The 18,647-nt window shown below is 33.3% G+C and overlaps 2 protein-coding genes across 2 annotated transcripts in view; one reads left to right on the top strand and one right to left on the bottom strand.

Annotated features, from left to right (window-relative positions):
* The window catches only part of LOC141524586 (uncharacterized), a 58,248-nt gene extending 51,009 nt beyond the window's left edge, over positions 1-7,239 (top strand). The window contains exon 2 of the mRNA XM_074238604.1: positions 7,122-7,239. Coding sequence (XP_074094705.1) covers positions 7,122-7,138 — 17 coding nt within the window. The 3' untranslated portion in view covers positions 7,139-7,239. The remainder of the gene's footprint in view (positions 1-7,121) is intronic.
* A 4,004-nt stretch (positions 7,240-11,243) lies between these two features.
* On the bottom strand, positions 11,244-13,298 carry LOC141524052 (zinc finger BED domain-containing protein 5-like). The gene is given in 4 exon segments (XM_074237697.1): positions 11,244-11,896; positions 11,939-12,470; positions 12,472-12,627; positions 12,715-13,298. Coding segments are annotated over 4 exon segments (1,803 nt in total). The 3' UTR covers positions 11,244-11,365.
* Between the last annotated feature and the right edge of the window lie 5,349 nt (positions 13,299-18,647).

Here is an 18,647-nt window from a genome sequence, read left to right as displayed (position 1 = left end):
AAGTGTAGGTGACTGCTGTACATGTGTATGAGAGAGAGCGACACATGGGTAGCCATGTGACAATGAGTAAGAGAGAGAGGGAGCATGAGAGTATAGATTGTGATAAAGTGATCTCAGATGATTTATAATAAATACTTAATTGTACCTGAGTTGCCAATGATTGCTGGTGAATAAAGATGAGTAGCGATGCTGTAATTGGCTTCAGTGAAGTTGAGTGGATGAGCTTGATGATTTTTTAATACACAAAGGAATGCACCGGTCACGGTATATGCGTGTGTACACTGTACAATTAGCAAGTGTTATGAGGAGTATGGCTGCTTGCCGGTGAGCCAGTTGAGTTGAGGTAGGACACCCGAGGGCGCTTGTGTAGCGGCGCCTCGGTGCTACCAGTTTGTTGCGGGAAGGTTTGAATGATTCCGCAACACTACGGATTTTTTTATTAGAAATTATTTTTTTTGTTCTAATGAAAAATAAAAATTCAGTCACAGCCGCCCAGGGCCTCTTCTTACTGATGCCTGCCACTGATTTTTTAATAAATAATTACTCTAAAATAGTAATCGAAAAAAAATATAAACTCCAGTCACAGCCCCCCAGAGCTTTTTACTGTCCTTTACAACTGATTTTTTTAGTAATACTTATTTTCATTATTCCAATTAAAAATAAAAAATCAGCTACAGACGTTCAGATCCTCTTAGTGATCCTCGCTACTGATTTTTTAATAAATAATTACTCTGATAATTAAAAAAAAAAAAATTTCTGGAACTGCGGTCCTGTAACTCTGCCTGAGCCTTCTTATTGATTTTTTTTTATAAAAATCTCTCTAATAATTCTCAACAATATCTACTCTTTTCGCCGTTTTATTTGACGAAATTTTGTGCCTGTAACAAATTAATAAAAACATCTTTACTTACATTCATACTTGCATTGGTACTGACACACTAACGCTTGCCTACACTAGTTTACAGTCTCACACATTCATCTAGCATCACGTACGTGTGCCGTCTACGGTCGATCCATCCCCACTCTCGGTCTACTGCGTGCGAAGCCAGCAGCATCTCTAGCGTCTCACTCTCGCCTTACCCACTGCCTTCTCACTCAATTTTTATTCTTTTGTAGCGCGCTTCTGATTAGTCACTTTCATTAATTAATAATTAATCATCTATGCGTCCGATTTAAAAATGGCTGAGGACTTTTCGTCTCAGAATAATATTCTCTTTCGATCCTTAAAAGGAAGTGCGTGACTTCTGGGACACCCTCTATTCTAATTCTTATATTATCGTATCTGCTATTGCGGAAATTATTTTGTATACCTTGCCATTTGGCAACGGCCTTGGCGTTATTTAATAAATAAATAAATAAATATTTTTTCTCAATTTCCCACAGACACTGAGATTGAGATTTTTTTATCGAAAAAAATAAAGAATTTCTTTGAGGTTTTGCGATTAAGTCCGTGTCCAAGGGTTGGATTTACAAAAATTAAAAATTTTTGAATTTCAGAGGCTTTCTATTAAAAAAGGTATTAATGTTAGCTTTTAAATTTTGATTAAGACCGTAAGTACAATTTTTAATCTCTTAAAAACTCTTTTTCACGGTCACTTTTTATTAAAATTTAAGATTTAAAATTTTTCTGTCTCAAAATTAAATTTGGGAAGTACGGAGTGTTATTTGTTATTTTCTATTTTTTGCCCAGCTCAGTCCTATTCTTATGGACTTGATGGGCTGTAGACGTTGCGAGAGCGACTCATATTTTTGACACTGGCTCTCGCGCTAGCCTACTTTTTCGCTCTTACTGTTCTGTCGTTGTAGCGAACACCTGATTAGTCACTACAATTAATTCATAGTAAATTATCTTTGCCTTCAATCGAAAAATCGTAAAAGACTTTTCGATTCAGAATTGTTTTTCCATCTAACTCTACAAAATTGTCCGCGACTTACGGGACACCCCGTATAAACATATATAACTATACATTAGAGTGAGTAAAAAACTAATCTATCGAATTTATGTGGTAAAATGACCATATATACCAAAAAAAAAATGTCCTTGCAAGAAAAAATTTTCAGCTTAATTTTAAACGAGGTCGGTAAGCATTCAAAGTCTTCCATTTAAATAACACGTAGAAAAATCATTTTTCACTGAAAGTACCATAATTTTTGAATCAATTAGGATAAAATTTTTTACATCAAGGATTTTGGTAGAGCATAGAATTTTCTAAAAAATCTATCTGAGTGTGATTTTTTTCTACTCAAAAATTCTTATATTGAAAAGCTTTAAAATATAAAAAAAATAAAAATGTTCATATTTAACAAGAAAAAACCTAGATCTAAACAAAATAAAATAGTCAAAAAATGTTGTTTGTAATCTAAGATTGTCAAGAAAAAAAAGTTCTTATTTTTATCAATCAATTCTTCATTTCATTTGAAATCATTTATGCAATCTTATTAGTTCTTAATAAAATTTAATTTGTTACAATTGGCATATTGCTAGCGATGTAATTATACTACTTGCCAGATGAATTGTTTTTGTTTTTCATTTTTTGTTAGAGTTTGGTTGTATTTTTGTATTAACGCAATAGCTCGTTCAGCAATATCATTAGCGCAGTTGATGTTTTCAACAAATTCGAAACACGATTTGTATGAATAATCTTCAGCCCAATGTTCCGGCTCAGTATTTAAATAATCCGGTGATAACACCAGCATTTTAAAAAAATTTTAACGATCTTTTTGAGAAAATATCACTAATATCTTCTGAAAAATCCGTGTAAAGTTGTGTTTTTGTTAATGTAATTTTGTTTTCATCAATTTTATTCAAGTCTTTTTTCGTAATATCAATCATTTTCTTTTTTATTTCCAAGCTTATACTAGAATCAAAAAATGACATTGCTGCAAGTCTTTCTATTAGGTACCATAAATGTCCTGAAAATGTTAAGACAGGAGCATTTGAAATCTTTTCATTGATATTTTTGTAGTTGATTAAATTTGAAAAAAATTAGAAAAACGGTTGACCCTGACGGCCATCCCTGCAACTTCCCGCTACTTTCGTAATTAAGCGCTCGATATTGCACTTATTATGTTTTTGAGCTCTTCGAGCTCAAAAATCTAATTTTCGTGTAGTTTTAAGCTCTCCGAGCTCAAAAATTTGATCGGAGTTTATTAAATTAATATTTTTGGAATTTTCAAATCGTGATAACTTTTGAATGGATCAACCGATTTCCACGAGGTTGGCGGCATTCGATGCAGTTTCATCATTCTCATAAGTTATTTGCAGGTTTCAATTGATCGAACCGAAAATTTCAGAGTAACCCCGAAAAAACACTTTTTTCGGTTTTCTTTCGTTTATGATAACTCACGAACGAATCAACCAATTTTGACCGGACTGCCGGCAATCGACGTGGTTTTTTGATGTTAAGAGCTGATTAGTTTTTGGAATTGATCAGTACTGCCGTTTGAAAGTTATTCCAAAAAAACCACGTTTCAAAAAATTTTTTTTTGTAGTTTTTTGAACAATTTCTCAAAATCTACTGGTCCGAATCGGTTCAAATTTAAGGAAATCTAAGTTTGGTCAAGCCCTTCTGAATGGCATCAACCGCGATGAAATCGGTCAAGCTGTTCAAAAGTTATAGAAGGGTTACACACACACACGCACACACACATGCACACACACACACACACACGCGCGCGCGCGCGCACACACACGCACAGACATGCGGACATCATCGCGGGAATAGTCAGGGAAGCTTCCTAGGACCTCAAAATGTCAAGATCTGATGAGAACTCGATTTTCGAAAAACGGGGTGAAACCAATAACTTCCCGATTTTCGAAAATTTTCAATTTTCTAAGCGGGAAGTTAAAAATTTAAGTCTTGAACTGGAGCTTTTATCGGACAAGAAGCTTCAACCATGCTTTCACATAAATGAGACTTATAAAACCACAAACATTACCTAATCCAAGTAAATCTTTCTGACGGCTAACATGAATTATTTTTGAAACATGTACATTTTCAGGCAATAGATGGTCTTGGAAATCTATCTCGCATGATAAGCTGCTTCAGGAACTTTAACTGTGATAGTATAAGTTTGCGTGTCATTTAAAAAAATATATACCAGTTCCAGGAATTCTGTGTAATTATCTCGAGGATGGTATTCCTGAAAACATTCAATAATTATTTTTATTAGGTTTTTGAATGGTCAATAGCTAGAATTGATTGAAACTCATTAAATAACAAAAAATAGTTCATACATTGAGCTACTTAGAAATAAATTGCAAAATATTATCTCTTTCGTCCATGACTTTACTACATCCCAGTAAACAATATGATGTCTTTAGAGGTTCTTGATGAACTCCTATTTAAGATTTGGACGTCGTAATTTTTAACGGAATGGTGTCTCTAAGACGTCTTGAGGACGTCGAATGCACCACTTTAAGAGTAATATAAGACTTCCACAAATATTCTCAAAGAGATCTTTTTTCTGAGTTCAAAAAAAAAGAGTGCTTACAGAAGTTAGAATTAGGAAGTCTTTTTGAGTTCAAAAATAAGATGTCTTGCAGAAATCCGAATTAAGAGCTCTTTACGACTTCAAATAAAAGAGTACTTATAGTAGTCAGAATTGAGAGCTCTTTCTGATTTCATACAGAAAATTTGCAGAATATTATTATTATAAATTAATAAATATTATTTATTCATGCTATAAATTTATTAATATTAATTGTTAAATTATTATTGTTGTTATGTAATACTCATAATAATTATAATAATAATATTGATTTTCAGTCATTTTGTGACTTAATTTAAGTAATTTTTATCATTTAGTCGCCATCCTTTCGTCCACGAAGTCAGTATTTTTTTGATACTCCTTGACAAACAAGATGCATGTAATCCACTGGAAATTGAGACACCATACCAACACCAATATCTTCAAAATCTGATTTTCCTAAATGATGATCTTCATTTAAACGATTTATAAAATTCGAGTCAGTGCGTAATGGTGCATCCATATCAAGAAATAATATTCGATGGTCACTATATTCTCCTTCTTGAATGCACTTACCGCAACCATAAAAACCACCATGACCTTTTGTGTAGGTTACAAAAGCTCTCGCTGGTGAATCACAAATGACAGCCCGTATAATTACTTTAAATTTATGACTATCATACTCGAAACCTTCCTCTCTCAGATTTTTGTACTCATTAATGAAATCTTGAAGAAATTCATTAGTCATTTGGTTTGTTCAGTCCATGGTATATACCAATAACGAATGGTACAGAGACTTTTGGAAAAATTTCTCCCAGTATAGGATACAGTTGTCGTTTTGAACTCTTCGATATTGGCAAACCATCAATGTGTATACTAATCTGGATAATATCTGTAATCTGTTTTATATCGACAATTTTTAATTGATCAATTAATCCATCTTTCAGTCCATAGTGGAAATATTCTCCTGGTGCAACCTCACGAATAGTAGTATCTGTAGGAGTATCAATTAAGGTACGACTGTCATTTGGAAGACTTTTTAACTCTTCTATTGACTCCACATTTCTAATAATTTTTAGTAAAGCACTTGATCCAGCTTGAGTAATGTTAAATTCGCATTTCCATTGAGCTAATTGTTTGGTTAAAGGAATTGGTACTTCGATATCACAATTATTATTATTATTATTATAAGTGATAGAAGTTGTAGTAGTTGTTGCTGTTACTGTTGATGTTGTTTTTGTTGTTGTACAATGAGAATTATCATTATTATCTGTGTAAGTCTTTAAAGAGATATCGGTTACGGTATTATCTAAATGAATCGACTATAAACTGAAATCATCACTGTCATAATTATTGTCGTTGTTCATTACACTGTTATTAATAACTGGATCATTATCAAACGAAGTATCAACCGATGCTTTTGCACGTGCAGTCTCCAAAATTGCCTGCTCACAGCGTTTTTTCAATCTTCGATTTTTCTGACTCTTAGACAGTTCACTGAATCTTTTTCTTTCAGACATCTTGAGAAAAAATATTTTAAATTAAAAAAATCATAATTTATATTTATTTTTTGGATAAATGTATACGTTACCTTTAAAATCGAATGATTTCTCAAATTTATCACTGATAAAAACATGAAATATCATACACAGTCAAATATTAATTAGCTAAGAATATGCACTTACATTATTTTTAGAACTTTTAATTTACAAATTACGAAATCACTGGTTATAAATAATTAATTGATTTCACTAAATTAAAGTTTTGCAATTCGACGCTGAATGTAAACAGAAAACGTACCATACACTTATAGGTTATATTAAAACAGAGATAAAAAATAAAAATAAAATTTCTATCGTTGTGCGCATGCGCCAATACAATTCAATCTTACCTCAGCAAAAAGACCTCTGAAAGAGTTCATATTCATGACATCTTACGAAGTCAGAAAAAAGACCTCTTAAAAAGCTCAGATTATTGATGTCTTATGAGTTCAGTAAGTAAACTACTTGAAGAGCTCATATTTTAGAAGTCTTACAAAGTTTGTCAAAAGATTTCCTGTCGACTTCTTGATTAAGAGTTCTGATTGATGAACTCGTTAAGACATCATATTTAGACTTCTTATGGACGTCTTTGAAAAGACTTCTTCCAGAAGTCTTTCTGATTTGGATGCTGACTGGGATGTAATTTCATTGTCCCATCCAGTTATGTAATTACTTTCCCTGATTAAGAAATCTAATTTGAAATGATTTAAAAACATCGGATTTTAATACTATATAGATATACAATTAACATGGAGGTAATCATTTCAAATCATCTTTCTGAATCAAGGTTGATCTATATTTTGTCAAGTTTGCCGGAATCATTTAAACGTAGGAACATTTGGACCTGATGTTGTCGGTAAACAAGTTTCCTGTTCCGCTTTCCCCTTTTTGGTATGTTGAGTTATTGTTCGAAATTTGAGCCATATTCAACAACTGCAAGCCTATTGACTTTATTATATCCACAAACGTCTACAACAACTTTCGTATCCCAGTAAAGAAAAAGATCGTTGGGAAATTGAATTTTGTCAATTAAATCATGTACAATATCTTTTCTTGCTTTTAATCGACGCCTTCGAATGGTACTGTAGCTAAAATTAGTATCTTCTACAGGCACTTCTAATGACTGAGAGAAGACAGCGAGAACATATACTGCGCTTCTGCTGCTAGTATTAGTTTGATTGAGAGCGCTCACTACTGCAGGATACTCTCTCTCTCTCTCTCTCTCTCTCTCTGTAAGTACATAAACACGCTAATTTTTTGCTCTGTTTTTGCAACATTTTTCTGCTGTAAATTGCCTCCGGGCATTTTTTGTTTCAGAAATATTGCAAGCAACAAATTGCAATCTGCAGATTGACATATAAATTTTCCTTATGTGTTCGCTGTGGATTGAAAAATAATTAAATATAAATTACTCATCATTGAAGAGGTTAAGTTGACAGTGGTTTTAGTGTACAGTGGATTGTTAGCCAAATTAGCGTCAGTTGATGTCAACTCTCACTTGAAGTTTACCAGTTCTGAAAAATATCATCTATTTGATAACTACTCTGTTGATCTACAGTGTGTGCAACAAGGAGGTTTAAGTGACACTATTCATGACTGGCTAATTACCTAGTGATTTACCATTTACTTTACCTTCTATCAGTGATAACTTGTCAGTAAAGTTCTATCAAATTCTTTCTGACCATTTAATTGTTATGAATTGAGAATTTACAAAGCACCAATAGTGTGTGTACTGAGAAGGTTAATTTTACTTTCAATCTTCTGGTTATGCCATTGGTGCCTGACACATGTATTAAATGCAAGAGACCTGTTAAATCATCTGTTATTTGTAACACTTGTCAACAGCATTTTCATCCTGGTTGTGCATGAGATTATGTAAAAAACAGGCCGCTGACTGATTGTTGCAGAAAACAATTTAACTATCTCCTGGGAAATTTAGAAACAAAAACAAGACTTGCCTCGATAAAATCTACTAGCTCTAATACCTCTTCAATTTCCAGTTTCAAATCTGCCAGCTCTTCTCCTCTTGATCATACATTTAAAGCTCGCGGATCTACCTCACTTGTTCGTTTATCAACAGCTCGTGTATCAACCTCATTGAAATCACCTGTCACACCAAATACACCGATATCGATTGGTCCAGACTCAGTGTTTCATTCACCTATCACACCTCCAACAATGGCCCAGCTACCTTCAAATTGGTCTGAAAAGTCGCTTGACGATAAGATGACAGCTATGATGGAACAGTTTTTATCATCCAACATGTTGGTAAATAAGAAACTTGAGGAACTTAGTACGCAAATCGCTGACCTCAAAGATTCGCAAGCTGCTACTGTGTCTGACCTTTCGGAAGTTAAGGAAAATGTTAAAATAAATGCTGATTCAATTTCGAAATTAAACTTAGACATCAAAAAATTAAAAGAAGACAGTAAAACTAACATAAATATAATGCATAATAAACTAGCTGATCTGAGCAAACTAGTTATTCTTGAAAACAGTGTAGCTTCATCTCCTTCATCTCTATTAGGAAGTATTACTGAGTTGGTAATCTCAGGTATTCCTGATTTAGTGGCTGATAAACTATCACCTTCTGAAATTCCGTCCGCTGTTTTAAATGCTCTAGAGTTACCACATTTGGTCAGCGATGTTTTGAGTGTTCGTAAATTTGTAAATAAAGATAGATCTAAACAACATAAGACTACCTATCATTCCTACATTATTGATTTGAAGTCTTCTCGAGTACGTGATTTCATTATAAGTTCGAAACGCAAGTCAAAAAATTTTTTGGCTAAAATTGTGTTTCCGGACTATGTTGATCAAAATTCCACATTTGCTATATACGTCAATGAATTTTTATTACCAGAGACACATAAATTACTTTTACAAACTAAAGAAAAGGCTAAGTTAAAATAGATCAAGTATGTCTGGGTGACAAGTGGACAAATTTTTGCTAAAAGAGAAAATGGCTCTGAAATAATTAAAATTAAATGTGTTTCTGATCTCACTAAACTAGATTAACAGTCAACTGATTCAACTAATAGCTCCACTAAAACTGCCTGAAGAGATTGTAAACTCATCTAGTCTTGAAGTGTTCAAAAATAAAATTTTTGACCATTTGTTGAATTTGGATTATTAATTTTGTTATTGTAAAGTGATAAGTTCTCTGATAATTACTGTTAGATTCTAAGTGTTAAATTCTCCAACTTTGTTCTTTTATCAGCTGTTATTAATTGAATAATTTATTGAGTATGTTAGTTGAATCAGATAAAATAAATATAAATTTTTATATTAGATCTTTATTATAGTTTATGTACTTATATAATTTTTCTATTATTATTGTATTTGTAAATCATATTGTATTTAAAATTGCCATTTGGCTTGTGCCTTGGCATTAATAAACTATCAATCAATCAATCAATCTCTCTCTCTATCTGTGTGTGTGTGTGTGTGTGTGTGTGTGTGTGTGTGTGTGTGTGTGTGTGTGTGTGTGTGTGTGTGTGTGTGTGTGTGTGTGTGTGTGTGTGTGTGTGTGTGAAAATCTCTTATAACTTCAGAACTGCTTTAATACATTTCAATACATATATTATTAAATCCAAAATTAATATCACTAGTTAAATTACAACAATTACAATCATTATGCAATGATTCATAGTTAACTTTTTCTTTCATATAACGAGTTTCGATATTTCTAAATTCATAAATATTAATAATTCAAATTATATCAGATTTGTTGATTATTTCTCGTTGATTCGTTTAAATTTATTCATTACGTAACTTAAATTCACTTCACAGGACAATTTAATTTTACTTCTACACGTGGTCTCAAAACTTAGTAAGAACTTTTGAAGATGTACTTAGACTAGGACGACTAAGACAACGAGAGATATTTTTTAGTGAAAATCTTAAAGTATGGATTTTTAAGGCGTCACCAATTTTCACTAATTGGGGGAAAACAGCGTTCAATTATTTGCCTGTTTTCTTGGGCCTTTATACTCTCTTTTTAGTTTGTCTACAATGTTGCATGAGTCCCCTCTATTGGGATCAGAGTGTAAATTCGATTTCTCACTTATTCCTATCTTCTATTACTCATCTATGTGTTTGTGTATACGTAAGTGCATTTACATATCGACAAATATGTTATGTCGGTAGCGTTAGAGCGGTAGCGTAAACGGTGGAGGTTTGGACTAATGAATTAAAGAATACGCAACGGAGGTTTTAATTCCGTTGTTTTAATTACACGACTCTACAAAAAAAATTTTCGTTCTTTGTCCTAAAGTTTATACTATTATTTTCCAGTTAGTTATGCACAAAAACAAAAAGAAAATATCTTTTTTCGGTATAAAGTTTGCTTTTGTGATAGTTATAATAATAATACTCATTTTTCAATTTTTTCATAAATTTTAATTGATTTTAATATTTTTAAAAAGACCGCGAGGTGAGAATGGGGTATTAACGTTTACACTGTGCTGCTAGATGGCACCCGAGTGATAAACAACCATCAGGTGTTATGTACAAGCCCAGAATAACTTAAACTGTCGTCACGAAAGTGCAAATACGATGATGATGCATTTTGTTTTATATGTGGTCAATTTATTAAAGTTCGAGAAGTGAAAAATGAACTAAAGACATCTCACGTTCTCTGTGAAGCCTATGAAGCATATTTTGACTGTCCTGTACGGAATCAACATAAGCTATGGGCTCCACATGTTGCTTGTAGTTATTGTAAAAGGTGTTTGGAAGGTAAGCAATTTTTATTTAATTAAGCGATGAATCCAATATAATAGACATATTAATTTTTATTTTTATATTTTTAGGTTGGTATCGAGGTGAGAAAAGGTCTATGAAATTTGCAATACCAAGGATTTGGCGAGAACCAAAAGACCATATTACTGACTGCTACTTTTGTATGGTGAATCCGAGTAAAAGACGTAGAGGTAAAAATGCAAAACCTATTGAATATCCTGACCTCGAATCTTCTTCTACTCCAATTGCTCACGACCTGACACGACCAGTACCTGAGCCACCAAAAAAATTATCGCAGAAAAGTAGCTCATCTTTTAGTTCTTATAAAAGTAATTCCGATAAGGAGTTTTTGCCTACACCTGAACAACCAAAACACTATCTCATTACTTCAGAAGATTTTAAAGATCTAATTAGAGCAGTGATTCCCAAAGTTGTCTTGGCTACGACCCATCTAATTCAAGTTTACAAATTTGGGACCCACCTGTAGGAAATTCAAACGATTTATTCATTTTGGTAACGGTTTTCATAGCGGACTTTTCAAATAACAAACGAAGTGTTAATGCAATTTTTTATTACTTAATTAAATAACTATTGTACATTAAAAGGTTATTTCAATGGGAAGGATGAAATTGTTTCCTATGTTTCGCCATCACAGTTTTGACGTCAACTTCAACCCGAGTTATTTTTAAGCGCAGTGAGTTTGATAAGTCCAATTTATTTCGGTATTTAGTTTTAATGTTCACCATATTAGAGAATCCGACCTCACATAGGTATGAGGTAGTGAAAGGGAGGAGGACTTTTATAGCTTCATCAAACAGGCATGGATAGTTACCAGCAACCGAGAGCCAGAATTTTGTTAATTGCTTACGATTGAAACAATTTTTTAGTGACGAATTTTCGGATAAATCAATTAGTTCTTCACTTGCTTTTGTTGACATACCAGTTGGTAGGTGGTCTTGAAATGGGTTGCAAATCCAATCCAATGAATGGAGCTTTTTCATCTCCTCACCGAAATAGTCGTCTAAGTTTTCTTTTAACGAGGATAAATGGGTGGAAATGGCAGACACTACGTTCATCTGTGGCCGTACTTGATTTTCAACAATAAAAGTTTCAAGTGTTTCAAAACAATCATACCTTCCATCCTCAATACAACTCTTCCACAGCAAAAGCTTTTTCATGAACGCGCGAATTTTATCATGGACTGCAAAAATGTGTAATTCGCTTGAACCTTGTAAATACAAATTTAGTTCATTTAACTTCGAAAAAATATCCGCTGTATAAGTGAGCTTGAGAATGAATTCTTCGTCCTTCAGATGTTCAATATATTCATTTTTTCCTTCCAAATAAATTATAACTTCATTGCGTAATTCCACTAATCGCGCCAGTACTTTTCCCCTGGATAACCAGCGAACTTCCGTATGCAGAAGGAGAGATGTATGATGACTACCCATTTCTTCACACAGCTTTTTAAATAAGCGAGCTTGTAAAGGTCTTGTTTTAATATAATTCACAATTTTAACAGCTGTGTTTAGTACTGTTTGGAAATCATCAGGCAATGCTTTGGAAACCAGTGCTTCTCTGTGGAGGCTACAATGTGTCCACAAAGCACAAGGATTTTGTTCAAGAATTCTTGTGACAACACTGCTATTTTTCCCGCACATGGCCCTCGCACCGTCAGTACATATACCGACGCAGTTCTTCCACTGTATACCTTTCATTTATATAGTTATCGATTAAATTGAAGATTACCTCAGCCGTTCCACGAACAATTGGCTTGCAAAACAACATATCTTCATGCGCGTCTTCTTGCCATATATAACGCACAAAAACTATTAATTGAGATAGACCTTGAACGTCAGTAGACTCATCTAGTTGCAGAGCGTAATATTTACTATCAATGATTCTCCGGATTAATTCATCTTCTGTCCATTCAGCCATTTCGTCAATTCTACGCGTAACAGTATTATTTGATAGCGGTATGCGCTCGATTTCTTTGACTTCTTTCTCTCCAAACATCGCTCCAACAGCATCTTTAATCGATGGTAACACTAAGTCTTCGCCAATAGTATGAGGCTTACCTGCTCTTGCAATCCGTAAGCTAATGAGGTACGATGCATATACAGAATTTTCATTGATATTCACGAAATGTGACACAATTTTTTTTGAAGAGTTCATTTCTAACATTTTTTTTTGAAAAAAATCTACTGGCTGGTTCACACAATGGGAATGCTTTGTTTCTATATGACGTGTCAATTTACTGGGGCGCATACTTTCGTTCGCCAATATTTCGTAGCAAATCACGCATTGAGGACGTGGATCTGTCGTATCATGATTCCAAGTGAATCCTAGCTTCAGATATTCCGGGTCATATTTTCTCAAAACTTTTCGACGTTTTGTGTCATGCAAACTCGTGGAGGGCATTTGGAAGTCAGGCTCAGTGCCGCTTTTGTCACTCAAAATATCATCTGCATTTCCACTATTATTTTCGCAATCAACTGACGTCGGCGCGGTAGTTTTTGCTCCCCGTTTTAACCACTTTTCCATTTTTATCGTCGAACGTCAATAATAATTTTCGCAAGATTACAACAATGACATACGCTAACGAATACAACTCAACGCGGAATGAACTTCACAAAACAAAAGACGCCTCGCTCTGAATTCTTCAAAATGCGTTCGTTCGCCTCCCGCGTTCCACCCCCCCTCAGCACGCGAGCCACCGCGCCGCTTGCGCTCAATCCGTTCGGCCCGGCCGGCGCGGCGGGCGGTCGTCTCGATCGGTTGGTGTGTTGTTCTACAGACACGGCCCACCTTATATTCGCTCGCGACCCACTAGTGGGTCGCGACCCATGGTTAGGGAAACCCTGAATTAGAGATTTAAATTTGCCAAAAAATAAAGCAGAGAACCAAAAACGAGGCGTTGGCTGTTGATCGCCTTTTTAAATACTCGCGGTGCTGAGATTGTAGAAGTCCCCGCTAGTCAACCAGCAGTCGCGTAGCTTATATTTTATTGTGGCTTTCGCGCATGGAGAAGTCTTCCATCTGCGCGGGTGATTTAAATTTAAAAGAAAATTTTTGGGGTGGACATAACAAATACATACATTTGTTCTCTTTAACATAAAATTATTTATTTAAATCGTATGAATAAATATATACTTGAATCAAGCATCTCTTATATTTTTGAATTTAATTATTTATTTGAAGTAATATTCCGTTTTTATGATTTTATCAACTTGCTTTATTATTTTAGAATTTCATTGTTTGATATTTGTTTATTATAAATTGTTTAACTGTCAAGTTCTATAATTTATTTATAACATGTTTATAATATTAATTTTTCATTTAACATTAAATTTTATTATCTAAAATTATTATACAAGAACATTATTGAAGTTTATTTGAATATTTTATTCAACACTCAAATTTTCAGAGCGAAATTCATGCTCCTTTAATTTTTTTAAAAATTCGATCAAGTGGGAAAAAAACGGTTAGCTGGATTAAAATGAAACTTCGTAGGGTTTTTGTAGGTATATTGAACAGTATAAGGCATACTTAACATTAGTAGTTTCCGCAATATTTTTGATTGGGCGCTTGATTTTTCAAAAAACGACAAAAAGCCCTTTTTTGGATGCTTTTTGTAATTCATGTAATGATTGAAAAAAAAATTTTTTTCAAAATTCAATTGCCAATCCTTGTAGAGAATTTATTCAAGTTTTTGAAACCAACCTCGAAATCTCTATGCGATCATTCGTTGCTGAAATATTGATAATCAAGGACAAAATGATCTTTTTCCATTCAAACACCGATATCTCAGCGAGAAATGCTCGTATCGAGATTTGTAAAAAAACCAATTAAAGCTGACTAAAAGAGCTATCCGGTCCATATGGAGATTAAGTCGAAATAATTTTTTCCACGTCCGTAGATTAAAAAAAAAACAAAACCAAAAAAATTTAGAAAATTTTTTTTTCGGTGGTTTTCTTATGATTACTCGAAAAACATTTTAAAAAAAAATTTCAAACTCAGATCTGAAAACTAGACACTTAGAGCTACAATTCGTTCTTTTTTGCTGTACGACCATTTTTGTATAAGTAACAGCCTGTTGAAAATCCCCCAAAAATTTGGATTTTTTTTCTGCTCCCTTATTTTTTGTGAGAAGTATATATATAATTCAATTTCCGTGAAGAACCTTTTAAAATTGGAATTTTGAGTTCCGCTTGTAGCAGGAGCTGTGTTTAGGCATTTCCCAAGATATTTTGGGGTGAGACGATTTATTTGATTTTCATAGAATTTTTAACAGGAGATTAAGTTGGGCACTTCCGGTCAAAATTTGAAATTTCAGCGGAAATACCCAAACTAAACTCGTGTTAAAAAATTCTATGAAAATTAAATAAATTGTCTTACACCAAAATATCTTAGGAAATGCCCAAACACAGCTCCTGCCAAAATTGGAACTCAAAATTCTAATTTTAAAAGGTTCTTCATGAAAATTGAATTTTGGCACACCCTAATATTAATATATATATATATATATATATATATATATATATATATATATATATATATATATATATATATATATACATATACAGGGTGTCTCAGAAGTCGTGAGCCACCGGACAGGGTGTGGTAGAAAATTGGATTCTGAATAGAAAAGTCCTTTACCATTTTTCGATCAGACCCATAGAAAAATTACTACAAATTTATGAAAATAGACCAATGAGGAGCGCGGTTTAGCGGCAGAACGGTAGGCGCAAGAGCGAGCGAGTGGAAGCGCGACAGGCAATGCGTGCGCGCTCGCTTGCACACGTGTGATATCATTGCTCAGTTATAGCGGGATGCCCGCATGCAATAATAATGATCAATGATACTCCTGTAAATAAAAAAAAATTAATATTAGAAAAATCATCCCATAGACAGCCCCATAAAATAAAAAATGTGCGATTTTTTGATAATTAAAACTCAAATTTTCGGTGTCACCGAAAAATGAAAAAAAAAAGCCAACAGTCATATTCAATGATACCCCTGTAATTAAAAAAAAAAAGAAAAGTTATAAAAGTACCCCATACACTCTGAGATACAGCCCCATAAAGCCAAAAATTTGCGATTATTTAATGATGAAATTCAAATGATCAGTGTGCACTTGAAGTTAAAAAAAAAAGCAATAAAAATAATCAGTGACACTACTGTAGACCAAAAAAATTGAAAAAAAATAAAAAACTACCTCATAGACACTGAGATACACCCCCATAAAGCTGCGATTTCTCCATTATTTGTGAAGTTAAGTTGAAATTCTCGGTGTCAACTCGGAATAACTCAAAGAAAATTATCTTTCTTTCCAGTTTAACCTTTTTATGAATTAAAAATCAAAATTTTGGAATCCACCCCATAAACACCGAGAGGCAACCCCACAATGCCACAATTGTTCGATTTTTTATTGATTTAAATTGAAATTCTCGGTGTCTACTCAAAATAAGTAAAAGAAAATTATTGTACTTTTTAATGTTATCTCTGTTATAAAATAATAAATCAAAATTTTAGAATCCACCCCACAGACACCGAGATACATCCCCATACAGTCGCTATTTGTCGATTTTTAATTGACTTAAATTGAAATTCTCGGTGTCCACTTAAAATAAAGAGCATAAACTCATTCCACTTTCCAATTTACTCTTTTTAATAAATGAAAATATCAAAATTCAAGAATTCACCCCATAGACCCCAAGATACGCCTCCATAAAGCCGCGATTTATCGATTTTTTGTGGATTGATATCGAAATTTTCGGTGTCATATGAAAATTTGAATTTTAATTATTGAAAAATCGCGAATTGTTGGCTTTATTTGGATGTTTGTTAGTGTCTATGCGGTGGATTTTCAAGAGTTAAGTTTTTTTATGTTTTTAAGGGTGTAATTTAAAAGTACAATAGGTTTCTCTTGTTGTTGTTAAATGGACACCAAGAATTTCAATTTCAATTACTAACAAATCACAAATTAGCGGATTTATGGGGTCCTATCTCGCCGTTAATGGGGTGTTTTTTCAAATCTTATTTTTTTTTGCTTACAAGAGTATATCTGAAAATGAGTTTTCATACTTTTCATTTATTTTCAACGGACACCGAGAAGTAGCATTTTAATTACTAAAAATCAGAAATTTTCAGCTTAATGGGATCATAATTCGGAGTTTGCGGGGTGGTTTTTTAAATAATAATTTTTTCGATACACAGGAGTTTAATCGATAAGTACAAAAGGTTTCTTTTGTTGATTTTCAATGGGCACCAATAATTTGAATTTTAATTTCTAAGCAATCCCGATTTTTGTGCGTTATCAAGTCATATTTCGGTATCTATGGGGTGTTTTTACAATTTTTTAAATTTGTCTGATGGTCAAAAGTACCACTGATAATTTTGATTGGTATTTTTTTCTATTTCGAATGCACTGTGAATATTTTAATTTTTATGTTAAATAATCCCGAAATACTCGGCTTTATTAGGCTGTATCTTAGTGTCTATGGGGTGGTTTTTGTAATTTTTAATTTTTTTCTGATTGTTATGGGTATAGTTAACTATTAGTCCTAGATTTTTATTTGAAATTTTGAGTAGTCGTCGAAAATTTCTATTTTAATTATTGAAATATCGCACAATTTTTGGCTTTATGGGACTGTATCTCCCTGTCTATGGGGGTAGTTTTTTATTTTTAAAAATTTTCTTCACCTACTGTAGTGTCACTGATTATTTTTATTCCTTTTTTTTTTTTTTAACTTCAAGTGCACACTGATCATTTGAATTTCATCATTAAATAATCGCAAATTTTTGGCTTTATGGGGCTGTATCTCAGAGTGTATGGGGTACTTTTATAACTTTTCTTTTTTTTTTTTTTTTAATTACAGGGGTATCATTGAATATGACTGTTGGCTTTTTTTTTTTTCATTTTTCGGTGACACCGAAAATTTGAGTTTTAATTATCAAAAAATCGCACATTTTTTATTTTATGGGGCTGTCTATGGGATGATTTTTCTAATATTAATTTTTTTTTATTTACAGGAGTATCATTGATCATTATTATTGCATGCGGGCATCCCGCTATAACTGAGCAATGATATCACACGTGTGCAAGCGAGCGCGCACGCATTGCCTGTCGCGCTTCCACTCGCTCGCTCTTGCGCCTACCGTTCTGCCGCTAAACCGCGCTCCTCATTGGTCTATTTTCATAAATTTGTAGTAATTTTTCTATGGGTCTGATCGAAAAATGGTAAAGGACTTTTCTATTCAGAATCCAATTTTCTACCACACCCTGTCCGGTGGCTCACGACTTCTGAGACACCCTGTATATATATTTCCTGAATATTCTATGCTATAAATCTCACGGAGCCCGAGACCTTTCCAACGAATGCAAAACCGTGGAAATCGGTTTGTGCGTTCTTGAGTTACAGCGTCAGGAAGGAAAACCCGACTTATTTATATAGTAGACTAGCTGACCGGGCAAACGTTGTTTTGCCATATGAATTATTCTAGTGCATGAAAATGTATCTTATTTATTGTAAGTGTGCGCGTATGTGGTATATGAGTGAAGATCTTAATAAAACGTAACATACTCATTCTTAGGACGATTTCTGAGGTTAAGTTCTAAGCTGAGCCAAATCTGTCGGTTAGTTATTTAATGAAAGCAATTCAAAAATTTTCGAAACTCGATAACATCTTCACTTTTATCGTATTCCCGTACAATAACAATTAAATGCGATTTTATATTCAATTTGTGTAAATCGGATCTGAAAGCTTATATAATAAGCTTTAGTTTGCAAACTTATTAATTTTTTCAAATTAAATAGTTTAGGGACGACAGCAATTTAGACATTTTTGAAAATCGCAGAAATTTTCACTCTTACCGTATTTTCGTGGAAT

The sequence above is a fragment of the Cotesia typhae genome, unplaced genomic scaffold (genome assembly GCF_013202065.1).
Source record: "Cotesia typhae breed Kobodo isofemale line unplaced genomic scaffold, CoteBio_Ctyphae contig_22, whole genome shotgun sequence".
NCBI classification, from domain to species: domain Eukaryota; kingdom Metazoa; phylum Arthropoda; class Insecta; order Hymenoptera; family Braconidae; genus Cotesia; species Cotesia typhae.
This window is presented reverse-complemented; position numbering and strand designations above follow the sequence as displayed.